The 19471-nt window shown below is 37.8% G+C and overlaps 1 protein-coding gene across 2 annotated transcripts in view; it reads left to right on the plus strand.

Moving 5' to 3' along the window:
- Positions 1-9850: 9850 nt before the first annotated feature.
- LOC139937273 (uncharacterized) overlaps positions 9851-19471 on the plus strand; it is a 70146-nt gene continuing 60525 nt past the window's right edge. For both annotated transcript variants that reach the window (XM_071932375.1, XM_071932374.1), the window contains exon 1: positions 9851-10111. In XM_071932375.1, coding sequence (XP_071788476.1) covers positions 10080-10111 — 32 coding nt within the window. In that variant the 5' untranslated portion in view covers positions 9851-10079. The remainder of the gene's footprint in view (positions 10112-19471) is intronic.

Here is a 19471-nt window from a genome sequence, read left to right on the forward strand (position 1 = left end):
CTCGCTTATTTTACACATGTTACTGGCCAAAATTTCATGCCATATACATTGCTTATGACTAGTATTTAGCTGTTGTTTACTTAGCATAACAATTGAGTGGAGTCTTGGCCGATAATCTGATTTTACTAAGCAATGAATTTTTTGCCTAAGCAAAATTTTGCGCTTAAGCAGCTCTATGAAATTGGGCCCAGGGTGCTCCACGAGGAATTTTGTGTACAAAGTCTGCGGGGATGACAAGAACAGGGACAAAGGAAAGAACAAAAGATGTCTCCACAGGGACATTACTTTATAAAAAATAAATGGAATGTGTGTACCTATAACAAAGCACGGGCTTAATGAAGCATCACTCTTGTACCTTTGGTCCCATTATGGTTTGGGCTACATTTAGACAAAGGCTTGAAACAAATTTTAGGGGGCGCTGTGTTGTGTTTTTCTTCTTTTCCTTATCAATTATTTCAAACATGGATCTCAAAGATTTAGCAAGATCAACTCGAATAAGGATACTTGTTAGAAGGAATGATCCTGCATTGAAAAGCGAAAAGTCCTAACCGTACTCCATACCTCACTGCTGACTTATTAAAGATTCCACAAACAATTGTTTTGGTTAACCTTAATTGAACTTGCCATGTATAGTTTATCAAAAAGAGAGGTCACCCAAATTGCGGTAATTTGATTTAATCAATTGAAAAGGTTTGTAACATGAAAATACAGAGGGAAAACATGAAATTGTCGTTCGAAAAGGGTTATTGGCGTTTATTTTGCTAACCAAGATAAAAAACAACATTGCTGAACTGTTTTATGCAAGTTTGATTTGAATGTAGACAAAAAACACATGGTGTCATTTGAATGCGTACGTTAAACCTAAGAAATCAATTTAAGCTTTGTTTTGTCTTGATTGGACTTGTAGAATGCGCATACAAATACAGGCTGCATGGTGCCCATAAAATGAAAATGGACAGATCGTAGAGGCTGAAATGTGTTAAATTTTGTCAAAGAAAATGTAGTGCCGCATGCTGCGTATACAAGTTATCTGCACAAGGAATAGTAGCCCACAAGAAAAACACCATTTAAAAACTTACAACACCCCCAACAAAACAAGCATTGACAAAGGAGGAAAACTTTCGGGTACAATCATTACATTCTGTGAATTATTGGATGCGTTCGTTTAGCTTCCCTGGGTCGACCCTGGTGTGTCGCTTTTTTTTCTAGGACGGACGTGGGTAATTATCTGCACACGTTCGTCCTAGGAAAAAAAAAACCGCCACACACCGGGGTCGACCCGGGGAAGCTAAACGAACGCACCTATTGACTCTTGGTTTCACAACAACATGATGGTATAGCGCCCTCATGCTGTTGCAACGGTTTAACGCGATTATACAACGGTTCGGTTGTTTTGTGTGATCTGTTGACATTGTTTCTGGTTGACATTTTGGAGAAGCCAGACCATCACCGAGTCTCAGTCATTTTTCTTATGAAATTACTTATGACACACTTTATTGAAAAAGATTTAACAATCAATTCACTCGATATTTTCATGAAGATGCCAGACAAATTAATTAAATCTAATTTAGAAATTCGGCATCAAAAACGTAAACACCTATTCACGGCGCGGTTAATTCATTAACAAAGGACTATTGTGAGCGTCATGTGTACAAAAGTAACGACAAAATGATGATAAACATGTTATTCAAGTAATTTGTAATGTCCGGATGGCTGGCGTTTTACCTCTTCACCCCGGTCGGAGTGTTGTGTCACTTCAAGGGGTGGATGCAGGGGCGGGAAAAGAATCCGGGGGGGGGGGGAGTATTACATATGATAAACATTTCTATTGCACAAAGTCACAGAACGAGTTTTTTCCAGCTGAAGTTCGACAATATTGGAAGGAAGCCATTGGGCTCTATTGCAATTAAACAGGAAAGCCACAGTTCGAACAATAATAGCACACATAATGTTTTAGCCACAGTTTTTAATGTTAAAAATAAATCAAAAAGTGTTGAATTTGTATGAAATAAGCAGCCAATCATGGGAGTTGGTTTTACTTTCATTGTAAATTCATTTGCAAAAAAAAATGTTGAATTTGGTTTTAAACATCAGTAGTTTTAACAAGATGTTTTATTAACGTTCAAACGTTCTGTATAGTACCAACAATGGGAAGGTCTAAACCCCGCCCTTAAAATCCTGGGTGAAATGAAGTCGAGGGACGGGGCTGAAGGCTGGCTCACACATGACGAATAAGGGGCTGCGAATCGCAATTTTGAATAGGCCGCCAATCATCGTGTGTTGCCTTCAAATTGTCGCTGACGAATCCGCTAGCGACCGCAGCCAGACGGGCATTGGGTCCTTGCCGCTACTACTATGTGAACCAGCCTATTATTATACTGATTGTTTTTGTTGGGTTTGGGTAAAGGATTCGGGATGAGTGGTTAATCACAACTTTTAAAGTTGTCCACAAGGATGTAATTTTCACGTATGAGATCATCGTAAAAAAAAGGGACAACTCCAAAAATAAACGGGGAAAAAAGAGCAACACATGACCTACTTTATTCTGTCACGCCTCATTTGCTGGCTGCTCTCGAGCTTGTTTATGATTAATTTTGCACTTTTAGCTGGACGATTCGCATGAACTGGGGAAAACAATGAAGGCGCAATTTTCAAAGAAACATCAAGACATGACAAACGATGCATGAACTGGAGATGGATGCACACATCATTGTAATGCACGCAAAAAAAAAAAAATGACGCAGTTTGTGAATATTTTTTTTGACTCTCCAAAAGTATATTATTAATCCAACATTTTTTTTCTATGTGTATTTTGTGGTCAGTGTTGAAGTAAAAGTAGGCCAGAGGTGTGTGTTTTGCGCCGGTTGGCCACTTTTCGCTGGTCGTTAGCGCCTGCCTTGTCGTGCTTTGTCCTTAATGACTGTATTTGACGCTGGTTCCGGTTATGGCGCGAGTTCACCTTGAACGACGATCCTCAACACCGTTGGCACAGTGTTGCTAATGGCTGAATATACGTTTACTAGAAACGCAGAACAAGACGTGAAACAATAGAGGTTTAGCCGTTGCAATTAGGTTTTGAAGGACGTCAAAACAGCGCTTTGTTTTAGTCAGCGTACGGTGGCCCATATACGAGGGTCGAGAATAATGTTGTTGTTATTATTGTTGTTGTTGTTGTTGTTTTTGTTTCGTGTTTTGGGGGGTCTGTATCTGGATCTTGATAAATATTCTCAACGCTCAAATTAGAGCAGAATGAGAAAAGAAGATGATGAAGAAATTTCAGTTTTAGATGTGGGAGGAAAACCGCAGAGAATTATTCCAGGAAAAAACCCACACAGTCAAGTAGGGACTGAAAACCCAATCCACACAGTGCCCCTGGTGGGAAACGAATGGGGGCGCCAGAGGTGGAAGGCGAGGCAAGTTACCACTACACCAACCTACATCAACCTGGTCTGAGTTGCATCACATTGCTTCATGACTGGTGTTTAATACATTTTCCCTTTTCAATCAAGATCCACGTAATATTTTTAATTCAACATTCGAAATTGTGTTTTTCAATATGTGAGCGTTGGTGGTCTTTAAGTTCACGCATGCGTACTATAGCCCTTTGAAACCGAGGCTTCGGCTTTGGATTCGGCTTCTGCCTAGCTTGGCCCCGCGAGTGTTTTGATATTTTGCGCACGCCTTGCGTATACGTGCTCTGGGCTTCAGACGAGAGAACGGAGCCTGAAGCCGAATCCAAAACCGAAGCCGTAGTTTCGAAAAGGGCCTTCACAAAAATGGCCTTTTACAGTTCCTGCCTACGCCATGGAAAAATAATTCGTCTTCAACAGCTTACAGTGTGACTTTAATGCCTTTCTCTCTTCTTCTTCTTCTTCTTTTTTTTTTTTTTTTTTTTTTTTGTGTGAAGAAGTTCCACGAAGAACTGAATCGTAAAAAAGAGAGAACAAATTCAATCAATAGAAGATGTCTTTAAAAACTAAGCCTGAAACAAAAATTATTCAGTCACAAAATAGGCCTACTTTTAAAATATAGGCATGCAATACCATAAAAACACGGCTCCGGGCAATGGAAAATGGCAATACTTCGGGGGAAAATTATTGTACTGTACAAAATCAAAAATGGATTCTTTCCAAATACAAACATGGATATCTGATTGTAGGCTTTTATTGAATTATTGTTCATCTTTTATGAAGGTCAGGGCAATTTCACGGAGTGCCTTCAACCGAATTCGGAAAGGGATAAATTATAGTGGTGAAGGTTCGGCCGGAGTGCTCGTGTTGTTTGTCGATAACGTGTAGGATTAGAATGATAATATTATTGAGTGCATGAGAGAGGCTTGCATGTGTTGGGGTGGAGGGGCGGGAGGGTGGGGGCGAGGCTGAAAATTATAAGCTCTAATCACTTAAAGGCAGTGGACACTATTGGTAATTACTCAAAATAAATGTTATCTTAAAAACTTTCTTGATTACGAGTAATGGGGAGAGGTTGATAGTATAAATCATTGTGAGAAACGGCTCCCTCTGAAGTGACGTAGTTTTCGAGAAAAGAAGTAATTTTCCACGAATTTGATTTCGAGACCTCACATTTAGAGTCACGAAATCAAGCATAAAGCACACAACTTCGTGTGAACATGGTGTGACAAGGGTGTTTTTTCTTTCATTAATATCTCGCAACTTCGACGACCAATTGAGCTCAAATTTTCACCGGTTTGTTATTTTATGCATATGTTGAGATACATCAACTGTGAAGACTAGTCTTTGACAATTACCAATAGTGTTCAGGTCTTTAAGTTGAAATCTAATTAATTAAATACAACATCAACTATTTCAAAGGTGTGTCTTGTAAGGTGTTTTTTTTTAGGATGGGGTTTGTAAGGGTGGGGGTGTCGTGTTTCTTACTAATTTGTGTTCGGTCGAGAAACGTGTACCCGTTCAATTATTTCAATTTCACTCAAGAACGATTGATATAAATCAATCGATTTAACTTTTAAAAGTTACAATAGAAACACTTCATAATACTGAATGTCAAACCTTTAAAGATGGTCAAAATCAGTACAACCAATTACAAGTTGAGGAATGATTTTTTGTTACGGCAATGATTCCAACCGTCATATTGCCTATCACAGTGATTGATATATTGACATAGCTACCCCCCCCCCTAAATAAAAACAAAACAAAAAACAGTACATTAGATTCCACAGATTTTGATATCATTAAAGGCAGTGGACACTATTGGTAATTGTCAAAGACTAGCCTTCAGAGTTGGTGTATCTCAACATATGCATAACATAACAAACCTGTGAAAATTTGAGCTCAATCGGTCATCGAAGTTGCGAGATAATAATGAAAGAAAAATAACCCTTGTCACACGAAGTCGTGTGCGTTTAGATGGTTGATTTCGAGACCTCAAGTTCTAAATCTGAGGTCTCGAAATCAAATTCGTGGAAAATTACTTCTTTCTCGAAAACTATGGCACTTCAGAGGGAGCCGTTTCTCACAATGTTTTATACTATCAACCTCTCCCCATTACTCGTCACCAATAAAGGTTTTATGCCAATAATTATTTTGAGAAATTACCAATTGTGTCCACTGCCTTTAATGTTTAGAAGTTGAAGATACTATTATTAAATAGGTTCCAAGAATAGGATGTACAGACAACTGTACCAGTTGTAAATTAGGCAAGTTCACATGATGGATTGGCTAACTATCGGATATTGAAAAGGTATAGGCAGCTCTATGTTAAACAGTGATTCCGTCAAAACAAAAATACGTCATACAAATGAATTTATTAATGCCACAGTTCTTTCACAGTTCTTTCCAAAAAAGAATGTAATGTAATTCCAATCTGAAACTGCTTCATTGCTAGTGAAATTAACGAGCATGGCACCTGTTAGGAGCTATACACATTTCACTGTGTGTGAAACCAGACGAAAAACAACAACAAACAGTTAAAGGCAGTGGACACTATTGGTAATTGTCAAAGACTAGCCTTCACAGTTGGTGTATCTCAACATATGCATAAAATAACTAACCTGTGAAAATTTGAGCTCAATCGTTCATCGAAGTTGCGAGATATTAATGAAAGAAAAAAAAACACCCTTGTCACACGAAGTTGTGTGCGTTTAGATGGTTGATTTTGAGACCTCAAGTTCTAAATCTGAGGTCTCGAAATCAAATTCGTGGAAATTACTTCTTTCTCAAAAACTATGGCACTTCAGAGGGAGCCGTTTCTCACAATGTTTTATACCATCAACCTCTCCCCATTACTCGTCACCAAGAAAGGTTTTATGCTAATAATTGTTTTGAGTAATTACCAATAGTGTCCACTGCCTTTAAACTAAATTTCTAGGTATCAGAACCCCCAAGAGTGGACACAGAACCCCAGTACCGGAATGTAGTGCGAACTTTAGTGATAGTAACAAGTTTGGGGAAATGATAGATGTACATTGCTTGGCGTGTACTCATTATATAGTAATGCGCAACCCCTTTAAAGGAACACGTTGTCTTGAACCGGTCGAGTTGGTCTTTGGCCGTTGGCCATTGGCCGACCGTGTTAGTTTGCAAAGCAAAAGGAAAACCACGCAATTTCAGGGCAAATTTGTGTGGATCATTGTACTCTACTTTTAAAACATCTTTCCAACCATGTGCATTTTATAACAAACGGTTACAAATGCTTTTTTATGCTGCCAACTCGTCCGATCCAAGGCAATGTGTCCCTTTAACGTGGAAAACAACTAGTTTTTGCTTTTCTCAACAAATCCATAGCAATGTTATCAATACAAATGTCAACAATTTACTTTAATATTATTCCCTTGTCGTCATTTCTGCCATCGTTGTCAAGATACAACGTCTTCACAATATTATTGGCGTCATTGTCACTACGGACGATGACGCGCAACAGTGCCGAGGCTGATAACAAGTGATGTATGTACATCATTAATTATCAAAGTAATTATTCTCTTTCATTACAACTAAAATTGATCACTACCTTTAATTGGGGTGCATCACTGCACCCACGTTGGATATCACCTAATCAAAATGAGGATACCAAAGGCCACCATTGGTGGTATCCTTTAGACATCGACATCCACCCTCCACCATGTTAACATGAAAACAAAAACAGGCCTAACTTCCGCACTATACTGTATAGCTACTTCCTCCACATTACAACTGACTGGTTTCAGCATGGAGGTATGGAGGTAGGTTTCATTAACCAACCCTTACGAATAAGACATTACACAACAAAAACAACTTCAGCAATGACTCTGTGTTACAATGTACGCGAGTGCCTCTTGAGTGATATTACTAGAATTTACTTTGACCGTACCGTCATGAATTACTTCCGGCGTTTAACAAAGGCCAGTTTTTTCAATTAAGATCGCCTTAGATAATAGTTAGGTTATTTTTCGTGCAGACCCGAGACACGTCTAATAAAAACAGGTCTCGTTTTTATTAATTAATGTTACAAGCTCAAAGTAGTTCTTTCATGTTGATTGGCTTTCAGGAGAGTATGCTCTGGGTTTTGTTCCTTTTCTAATGTCAATAAAAAACTCAACAATGGACCTGGGGTGGATTTCACAAAGGTAGTCCTAACTTAGGACTAGTCCTAGGCAATGCTAAGAGATAGGACCAGTCCTAAGTTAGGATGAGTAACTGGTCCTAACTTAGGACCAGTTCTGTCTCTAAGCATTGCCTAGGACTAGTCCTAAGTTAGGACTACCTTTGTAAAATCAGGGCGCAACTTGTGCCTGTTCCTGGCTATGGCCGCTGGATGCGCCGTAACACCTTGTAATGTGCTATATAATTGGGTCTCAGAATTCATCACTGCAATAACCTATCTTTCTGAGAGTTTGTATATACTCAGCGCCTTGAGTACCTTGTTTTGTAGATAACGTGCGAGAAGACTTCAATATTATTATTATCTTCATATAGAGCTATTAAAGCACGTGACACTTAGTCAAACCCCCCAAAATCATACAAAGTGCTCTTGATAAAAACGTTGAAAACATGTTTCTTAATTACAAAACAATAGTCAGGCTTGCGAGAGAATATTCACGATGTGAGTTATCCACTCGGCCCTTCCGGGTTCACCGGGTCTTTCCGGGTCCTTCCGGATTCTTCCGGATTCTTCCGGGTCCTTCCGGGTCCTTCCGATTCCTTCCGGGTCCTTCCGGATCCGGCTGATCCGGAAGTTTCCGGGAGGGTTACGTAACTCTTTACGTCAACGTCATCATTAGCAATCACTAATACCACTCTTCAGTATACACCGTGAATTTTAATTTCAGACTTCCACACTTTTCATCAATCAAGAGATTTTCATCTGGGGCTTCGTCTTATGAAGCCATCCTCTCATTTTAGAACACTGGTTTACAAAAATGTAATCGAAAAAAACAAAAAAATCGGAGCGTTGCAGTATCTTCGCGGTTTTTGTTTCGTTTTATTACTCATTTTACATATTCATGTCCCATTAATTTTGTGAGATTTGATTTTATAGGCTTTCGAGTAACCATTGTTTTGGTTTACTTGTATTAATCCTGGTTATTTAAGAATGGGAGGTTTTCTTGTCATCTAATCCCAATAGTTATGTTTGCATTGGTAACATCGGTTATGTATTTTGGTTTACAAATGTTCTGGTTATCTGAAGATTGTTAAAGGCAGTGGACACTATTGGTAGTTACTCAAAATAATTATTAGCATCAGTTACTTGGTAACGAGTAATGGGGAGAGGTTGATGGTATAAAATATTGTGAGAAATGGCTCCCTCTGAAGTGACGTAGTTTTCGAGAAAGAAGTAATTTTCCACGAATTTGATTTCGAGACCTCAAGTTTAAAATTTGTGGTCTCGATATCAAGCATATGATAGCACACAACTTCGTGTGACAAGGGTGTTTTTTCTTTCATTATTATCTCGCAACTTCGACGACCGATTGAGCTCAAATTTTCACAGGTTGGTTATTTAATGTATATGTTGAGATACACCAAGTGAGAAGACTGGTCTTTGACAATTACCAAAGGTGTCCATTGTCTTTAAAGTAAACATTTGTTTCTTGAATTGGTGTATTTTTGTTAAAATACTGGCCGAATAAAGTTTCATAACAGTACAATACGAGTGTACTGAAAACTGATTCAAACGCCAAGCAATTATTTTACGTAGCTCTTCCTAGAGTCAACACTTTAGTCAAACAGATGTGTCTTATGTCTTTTTATTTTTTTTCCATAAAAAGAAGACCTTTACAAAACTACGTCTTGAATTAACATCTTGAACCGGAGTTTGGGCTGTAAAACACAAAATACATACAATAGGTCTATGTCATAGCACACACAACACTTGTGCATGAACATAATTGTAACTGAGAAATAAATTCAGGAAGTTACATGGTAATAGTTTAAACCTGAAGCGATATGCACACCATAGCGGAACTACCATCATTTGTATGACAAAAAAAAACCTGCAGCCTTCTTCTTTGTTTTCAATATTAATTGACAAACGAAATAAAGAAACAATACTAGTTTTTCTTGTCTTAATTACCAGTTCTCCCAAATTAAAACAGAAGAAGGATCATTTTGACAGTGTTCGGTGATTAACCAGTAGCGCTTCCTAATTAACCATGACAAAAACTAATTATAATGTCAAAAGATCGTTACATGAACTCCACGCCAATGCACACCATGAGGTCCGCTCAATTAAACTCGATGTTTTTGTTGGCCCGTTATCAGCTGCCAGCAGTGCGCGTGGGAAGCGAACTATAAGAAACTTCGATACACAGACGGGTAAAGATATATATAATCGGCATACGGTATTATTTTATACTCAGATACCAGCACTAGTCGATGAGATACACGTATGATTTGTCATTACGCTTTGGTGACTACTGCTTGAAACTCACACACCGGGAATTTCGAAAGTATTGTCTTTTAATTGCCAGCGGTCTGTCCGCAGATGTAAACTCGAGTGTAGGTTGTAGCTTCAGCAGTCGAATTACTACTTCGTTCCTTCTCCCTAAAATTACAATTTTATAAATCAAGTGTGGTGCACAAAAGAGGCAGGCGTGTGAAGGCCACGTTATAATAATAATCGGCATGCAGCTTAACTCCAGTTTCCACCGTAACAGGTAAGTGTTTCAGTTGTTACTAACTAGGGTGTGCACAATACATGAATATAATTATGGTGTAATTATAGTAATCCAGAGATCTCGAATTACACTAAATCCTTGATGCAACAATTTTACTGATGTTTTTTCACCAATATCAAGGTTAGAACCTTGGCAATTATAACCCGATTAATTTGGCAAACTGCAACCCCTTGTAAGTAGGCCAACCATTCAAGCACATCGGCCATCGCAATTATTCGAGCTTGAAGACCAGTCTTCTCACTTGGTGTATCTCAACATAAATGCATAAAATAACAAACCTGTGAAAATTAGAGCTCAATTGGTCTTCGAAGATAACTATGAACGAAAAAAACACCCTTGTCACACAAAGTTTTGTACTTCCAGATGCTTAATTTCGAGACCTCAAAATCTAATTCTGAGGTCTTGTTGTGTCATTTCGCCATAATAATTTGTATTGTGACATGACACTTAGGCAATTAAGATTGATTCGCACTTTAAGATCATTTAGCAGCTCTTTGTGAAATCGAGCCATGATCTTACCTTGGGGGAAAACGCGACTTAAAGGAACACGTTGCCTTGGATCGGTCGAGTTGGTCTATTAAAAGCGTTTGAAACCGTTTGTTATGAAATGCATATGGTTAGAAAGATGTTTTAAAAGTAGAATATAATGATCCACACAAGTATCACTCGAAACTGCACGGTTTTCCTTTTACGTCGCGAACTATCACGGTCGGCCATTTATGGGAGTCAAAATTTTGACTCCCATAAATGGCCGACCGTGTTAGTCGACAGGGTAAAAAGAAAACCACGCAATTTCGAGGCATATATGTGTAGATCATTGTATTCTACTTTTACAATATCTATCCAACCATATACATTTTACAACAAACGGTTACAGAACGATTTTCAAATACCAACTCGACCGATCCAAGGCAACGTGTTCCTTTAATTAATGAGATGAAAATATTGTCATGACCGTTTGTAAAATGTTGGGAACGCCTGGTTCTGAATTGAATACGTCAGTTGCAATGTAGTTTAGTGGGTGGTTAGTTGCTGAGAGTTGGGCCTAGGCTAGGCCTGTGTGAACTTATTGATGCTAATTATGATAGGCTTAAAGGGTTTGGGTACTTTTTCAAAATGTCCACAGATTTACATTAAACTTACAGGGTTTGAAGACAATGATAGTGGAAAGCTTCCCTTCAAATATTACTAACTGAGGTTGTGTAGTTTTTGAGAAATGAGTAAAACAAGTCAAAATAATTTTCTTCTCAGGAAGACGCAAACTATTTTAGCATGTAAAATCCCATTAACCAGTTATGATATTACACCAAAACCATAGCATAACTGGCTAACGTTTTTACATGCTAAAACTGAGACGAAAATTATTTGTTTTACTCATTTCTCAAAAAAATCAGCACCTCAGTAAGTAAAATTTCAAGGGAAGCTTTCTACTATCACAATCTTCAAGCTGTGTAAGTTTTATGTAAATCTGTGGACGTTGTGTTTTGTGTTTTGTTTCTTATCATATTCACTAACGTTCTTAATTTTTGAAATCGGCTCATGAACTTAATATTTTGTTCCATTTGCTCATCGAACGTCTAGATGGTATCTTTCTTCGCCTTCCACATGACCCCGGTTCGAATCACGCCGGCGCACCATATGTTGATAGGGTTTTAGTTCCCGTATACCTGCTGACTGCGTGAACTTTTCCATGGAATAATCCTCTGGGGTTTTCCTCCACATTTATAGCTGAAACTCCACTCCTTGTCTCTTTCCATTGAGTTATTGGTATAACACAGTGATTAATATAATACGAGTGTCCTTGGCTTCACAACCAGAACTAGTAAATGAAATTACAAGAACAAATCAAGCCATGGATAGCTTTGGAGTATGGAGTTATTCGCTTCAAAGTGTTTTCAACTTTACTGAAATTGAGTTGTGAAACAACAATCTACATGTGATGGATTGGTAGCATATAAGGGCGTTGAAAATGCTTCTCTTTTCGGGTGTTATTTTGTCACCCTATCACGGAGGCAAGGGACTGCTGCGCAAATCCCCTTTGCGCGTTTCCAATCTTTGACAGATCGGTCTTTCGAAACTAAGGCCGTGTTTGAATTAGTGGCTACGGCCGCGGCTACGACCGTTGCCATGGGTGTTTCTAAGGGCGCCCTATACTTCAATGCATGACGACGCTGCGATCCGGCCGTAGCCGTAGCTGTAGCCGCCAATTCGGATACGGCCTAACTGAGGCATGCCGCGTGTATGACTTCCGCAATGGCTTAGGCTGAATCGCTTATGAGTCCTTGTTGTTGAGGCAAGCAGCCATAGCCAGCGTGTGCAATAACTTTGGACTAGAGTTCATGTTTACTTGTATAACAGACACATGTCTTGTACAATAATAATATATATATATATTATTTGGTTTGCGGTAACACCATGTGTAGGCCTACTTGCCAGGTAGAGTTTGTTCTTAGAGAACTGTCTTGCTTTAATTATTCTACAACCGCGGAGTAGATTGTTCGGGTGTTTGGGAGACTTCTCAGTTCTGAAAAGAACTGTCCTGCTTTTTAACTATTGCCCGGACGGATGGTATAGAAAATAGGCTGGGACTACTACTTAAGCTTATAAGATCGTACTTAAAGGAACACGTTGCCTTGGATCGGACGAGTTGGTCAAAACAAAAGCGTTTGTAACCGTTTTTTATAAAATGCATATGGTTGGAAAGATGTTTTAAAAGTAGAATACAATGATCCACACAAGTTTGCCTCCAAATTGCGTGGTTTTCCTTCTACTGTGCGAACTAACATGGTCGGCCATTTATGGGAGTCAAAATTTTGACCCCCATAAATGGCCGACGTGTTAGTCGACGAGGTAAAAGGAAAACCACGCAATTTCGAGGCATGTTTGTGTGAATCATTGTATTCTACTTTTACAACATCTTTCTACCCATATGCATTTTATAAAAAACGGTTACAAACGCTTTTCAAAGACCAACTCGACCGATCCAAGGCAACGTGTTCCTTTAACTGTACTACCGCGGATTCAGTTCTTAAATTGGACTTAACGTTTCGACTACCTTGCTCTAGTCATCGTCTGGAGACTGAATGATAATGATGGTACATCCCCTTTAAATCTGACACGCCGCATGAAACGATTCAAAGTGTACCACCACCTTTACACTACATTTAAAGAAAATGTCTGATTCCTAAATGTCTCATTATACAAAGCCTACGGAGCGTTTTCCTAACCCGTGAATCAAATAAGTTATTTTTGATGAAACGTGTATTTATTATTAATTCACAGTTTATGATTGGCGACTTAGCTTTCTAACCGGAAAAAATACGCTCAGGGGCAAAATCGAATCATTGATTTGATTACATGCCGGTATTGTTTGTTATCCCTGGTTCACCATTGCTTTACACATGAATAAGTAACCAGCTTCATATAAATAATCCCATCAACCTTTGCCCAATCGTGAATAAGGAGTGGCGGATAACAAACGTCGGATTGAGTAATTCGTGACGCCAGAAAGAAATTATCTCAACAAGTGACATATTATTGTTTCAAAGAAATAAATACTTGGTCAAAATTACTTTAACGCAGTGCAAAAAAACACAGTAGTAGTGCGTAATTCGTGACGTCAAAAAGATCCCAAACATGTGACCGATTGCGCAACACACTCGTTATTATCTCCAAGACAATCGCCTTGCAACCAACCCTCTTATTAATGAACCTCCAATAAAACAGGAATTGCGGTTAAGGCACGTCAGATAAACGTTATTTGTGACGTCAAAAATGTCTCAACGTGTGACCTTTCGTGTAACACAGTCATTACGGCCTCCAAGAAATAAATAGTAAAAATCTTCATTGCAGAACAACCCTCTAAAGGAACCTCAGATAAAACATAGATTAGGAACGTCAGATTGCGTAATTTGTGACGTCAAAAAATCCCAACATGTGACCTATTCAGTCGTTGCTGTCTCCGAGAAATAAAAGCTTGGTCAAAATTACTTCACTGCATTGAAACCCCCATAATGAATATCCGATAAAAAAGAACAACGATTAAGGAACGTCGGTTAAAAAAAAGGAATTGCGTAAGTCGTGACGTCAAAAAGATCCCTATTGCGTAACAGCGGTCGTTATTTTCTTTTATAAATAACTATAACATGGTCAAGATGCATTGATTCTTACAACCTTCTTAAGGAGGACACTCTGGACCGTCATCTCAGGTCGCATTATTAAAATAATGTAAGTTTACGTACTCCACTCCCAATCCGTGTTTTTACATCACCCAAATTGCTTCTCCAGTGACTCTCGAAAAAATAAAAAATAAACCACTTCCATCAACCCCAGCTCCTCTTATTGGAAAACTCGCTGCCAGTGCGTGGGGAGAGTAGGCGAATTTGAATATTTTGATAAAGTAAAATTAATATCTAAACAAATTCAATTATTGAACCCATCTCAAATTTAGCTGTGGACAAGGACACCATTTCGGGCCAAGGCACTTTATTGATTAGAGAGACAATTTTTAGATAATTATATGCCCTACTTGAAGATCACGTAATACAAGTAATGGATATTGTAGCACAGCTTACTGTTACACTAGCGGAATGTGTTCTACACATACACATACACCGTGTCAATGTAGACATACAGTGCGAGAGGGAGATTGCAAACAATATTTTCCACCCCTTTATCGTCGCATCGTAAAGAGAAAACAGTGACCTAAGGCATTTCTGGGTACAGCTTTTCCAGAACTACTAATTACAAATTGTGACTCGGGGTGTGTCGACCTTTACAATGATTATCCTAAATCGAAGTGCCGTGTTGAAAGAAAAAACCTCGGCGCCCCTTTGCTTTTACAAATCGGGGAAAAAAACTCCAAGCTAAAAATGGGATAATGGGTACAGTAATTTGATGGAAGACTTTGGCCTTACGGTTAGCACAAGGAAATGAAACACGGTAACTTCTGATTGTATGTTCACGGTCAGGTTTATCCCGCGTGACGCATACAACATAAATATTACAAATAAATAAACAATAATCATTAAAACTTTGTAAATCACGCTTATTCTTGGCTGAAAAATTGTTTTAATTCATCCGTAAGCATAAGCAAAAGTTATATCGTGTCGTCTGGTCCGTGATTCTACTTTTGTTTGACTCTTTGCGGGTTTTTTATCGATGGTTTCTGAAATTATTTTTTTCAAAACTAAAATGCTTTCACTTGCCATTATACATTTTACTCCTGCTACAATTTTCTAATTTCAGTGTGTTTTATGTTTTATCAATTGCTATTGTATTAAATGAGCAGTGTCTTAGAGGAAACACTTTTTTATTTGCAGTGGTTTTTTATATATATTTTTTTTTAACTCTGCCCTGAACGGCCTTTGTCCAAACAAAAATGACAATAATTAAAATAAAGAAAAAACAAAGAGGAATCTATAGTCTCTACTATGCAGTTTAATTTATTAAATTTCTTATGCCATCTTTCGTTAAACTGCTTACACGAATAGACTTGTAATAGTGTGTTTGTCATGCCAATATTATTTTTTATGAAATATATACAAGGTTAGCTAGAGTACGGTTTTGAACAGAGAATTATATTTCCAGTTTTCGAGAAATATAATTATGGGATTTTCAGGCAATCCAATTAGGCTTATACACTCAAACAAACAATTAAATAAGTGGTAAGGCACCTTTTTTCCTATGCAATTTCGAAAGGTATTTCGTCTACAATTTTTAGTGAAAAGAAAAACAATCTTGGAATAAAAAGAAAACAGAACCGTGCATAAATTATTTATGTGCCGTTTTCATTATCTTCCGCATCAATATTTGACCAGTTTCATCATGGATTACTCTTGCTTGAGCCTGATCATTTCACAGGAGAGCGAACAGCAAATTAACACCAATAAGCCACACATGTCTTTTCGGTGCTATCATCTTCATAAAATTAATAGTCTCTATTCTTGTTTAAAGGCACAGGACACTATTGGTAATTGCTCAAAAACAAATTTAGCAGAAAAACTTACTCGGTAATGAGCGATGGAGAGCGGTTGATAGTTTAATACATTAAATATTATGACCACTCGTGGAATTAGTTCGAGGTTTGTCCTTTAGGATGGTCGATGTGTTTGTGACATTTGTTCCATGAAAGAAAATTACCTTTGCGAATGCTTAAGGCGTATTCTCCCTCCTGACACTGGAGACTATTGGTAATTGTCAAAGACCAGTCTTCTCACTTGCTGTATCAATTGGTCGTCAAAGTTGCGAGATAATAATGGAAGAATAAACACCCTTGTAAAACGAAGTAATGTGCTTTCAGATGCTTGATTTCCAGACTTCGAAATCTTATTTTGAGATCTCGAAATCAAATTCAAATATTTTAGTAGAAATTACTTCTTTCTCGAAAACTACGTTACTTCAGATGGAGTCGTTTCTCACAATGTTTTATACTATCAACAGCTCCCATTACTCGTCACCAAGTAAGTTTTTTACGCTAACAATTATTTAAAGTATATTTACCAATAGTGTCCAGTTAAATGCATTCTCTCTTAAAGACCAGTTGAAGGAAAATGACGACAAGTGATCTTTGCTAAAAAATTCAATTAAAATGTGTTCACCGACAAGGAAGTTGAGTTCAAATGAGGTTAAACAGTTTTTAATTGTAAAAAAGTCATACCCTTCCGCTGTGCATTTTAGAATAACTCTCGACAGTTCCCGTGACGTCATCACTTATGCGACGTCATTTGTGGGCGCTCCAATCGGCCTAACTGCTTTGTTGCAATATAGCAACTCCCACAGATGACGTCAAGTATTGTCATTTTGACGCATGCCGTCAACGGCCGAGGTGTAGCTAGTTTCCAAAACAAGTTGGGGCCTAATTTCGTATCGCTTATTTACGAAAAATCGGAAGTGTATTGTATAGGCCTACATTATCAAAATTAATGACAAACAAACACTCGGACTCATAAACAGCTGTAAATAGAATTCCCGTTCAAATCTTCTTTCGCTCCACAAGTAGGCCAAAGCTGTTAAAGTAAAAAAAAAAGAAAAAAAAAAAAAGTGTTTTTTACTTTCGCTCAATAAAACCAAGTTAGGATCTTGGTTTTTAAATTCTACATCGACTGCATGTTTTTTAGCAACCTACCGGAGTCCCTCGCGTTTCCTTTTTACAGATTGTTCCCCCTCTTAGTGCCGTATAAACGCACATTAACTGTTCCCATAAAAACACAATCTATCATATTAGTTTATCTCATGGTATAAATAAAACATCTGCGTCTGAATGTATATCAATTTACTTTTACAAAGTGCATACAACTCTAATAAGGAATGTTGTTTGAAAGACAATTCACCCTGATTTTTTACTATTATACTCTCGCGCTCCCATTTTCAAGGAACTGGACACCTTTGTTAAATGTCAAAGCCAGTATTCTCACTTGGTATGTCCCAACATATATAAAATAACAAAGCTGTGAACATTTTGGCTCAAGTCATTTAAGCTGCAAGAGAATAATGACAGAAACTGTCGCACTATTTGTGTGCTTTCAGATGTCTAAAAAGGGCTTTAGGTTGTTTAATATTTTTAGTGAGAAATTGCTACTTTTTCAAAAACTACGTTACTGCAAGGCCATTTCTCACAATGTTTTACGTATAACATACTATCAACAACTCTCCATTACTCGTTACCAAGTAAGTTTAAATGCTAACAATTATCTTGAGTAATTAGCAATAGTGTACAGTACCTTTAAAACCTCAGCTCGGCTTAGACTGAAAATGATGATACCAGCTCTCCTCTAACTGTAATTTTAACATAGGCTCGTCGGGCCTCGTAATCATGTTAATAGAAGAAACCTATGAAAACAAACCACTGTATTCCGGTGCAGTAGCAGCGATAATGCACAAATGTTTCCACAGGTGGAGAAGACACAATGTTGTGTAGGCTGAGTTTTTTTTTATTCGATTAGCAAGGGAGGATGGCGATGCGGTTTTTAAACAATATTCCCTCCTAATACTGCTCTCCAAGCTTCGGTTCGAGATGGGATGATAATTACTTCCGAATATAATAATTTTCCCTTAATCGGACGTTTAGAATTCGAAAATATTTTGCTAGTTACGCAATTTGTTATAAAGATCTGTGTGATGAAATAATGTAAAATTTGTTGCCCGCGTGAAGCAACTACTATTTTTTAGGATAATCTTCGAAATTACAGAATTCAGAGACATGTGTTTATATTTCATTTTGGGGGCCGATTTCAAACACGTAAGTATGAGAAAATCTTGCTAGACTTATTCTACTAATGTAAACATAGCGAGTCAATCATGACCAATGTACTTAGTATGTTGGCTCCTGACCCTTTTCCACCAAGTAGTTTTTGTTGTGTTTGACGCCCGTATGAAACTGGCCCATCGAGCAGAACCAAATTTGAGTAGATGGTAAGCAGAAAGGATGAATAAACATATCTTAATATTTGCTAAGCTAAACGACGGAGCACCATATCTGCTAATTAATTTGTGAGAGCTATAAGGACATGTGTGTGTAGCACAGCTCATTAAGGCACTCACGTGTGAAACTTTCAACTTTTAGAATTGATCTTAAAGGCTGTGGACACTATTGGTAATTACTCAAAATAGTTATTAGCATAAAACCTTACTTGGTAACGAGTAATGGGGAGAGAATAATGGTATAAAAGATTGTGAGAAATGGCTGCCTCTGAAGTGACGTAGTTTTCGAGAAAGAAGTAATTTTCCACGAATTTGATTTCGAGACCTCAGAATTAGATTTTTAGGTCTCGAAATCAAGCATCTGAAAGAACACAACTTCGTGTAGGGGTGTTTTTCTTTCATTATTACCTCGCAACTTCGACGACCAATTGAGCTCAAATTTTCACAGGTTGGGGTTATTTTATGCATATGTTGAGATACACAAAGTAAGAAGACTGGTCTTTGACAATTACCAATAGTGTCCACTGCCTTTAAAACAATATTGTTTTCCGTCCTAACCCAAAATGACTGTAGCTACCGAATCCTCAAAAATCGGTCACTCTTAAAACCCATTAATGTTTGGACCACTATTCTCTGCACGTCCTTATATTCATTAACTGGATTAAGTTTTCCTTAGTACAAGTTATTATATGTGTTCTGAACAATGTTATTACAATGTATTGATTGATGTTGACATGAAGTAAATGTATCTGAAATGAAATGAAAATAGTTGAGCTTCAACCGTTCCAGTCCAATTCAAAATGAAGTACGTGATCTCATATTGCAAAATGTCCCTTTTCTAGTCTCTTTAATTGACTTGCATTCTATTTACAAGACAAACGTTCAACAGTTTCGTAGAATCTCATGGGACTCGCTTCT

This window comes from Asterias amurensis, chromosome 5 (genome assembly GCF_032118995.1).
Source record: "Asterias amurensis chromosome 5, ASM3211899v1".
Classification (NCBI taxonomy): domain Eukaryota; kingdom Metazoa; phylum Echinodermata; class Asteroidea; order Forcipulatida; family Asteriidae; genus Asterias; species Asterias amurensis.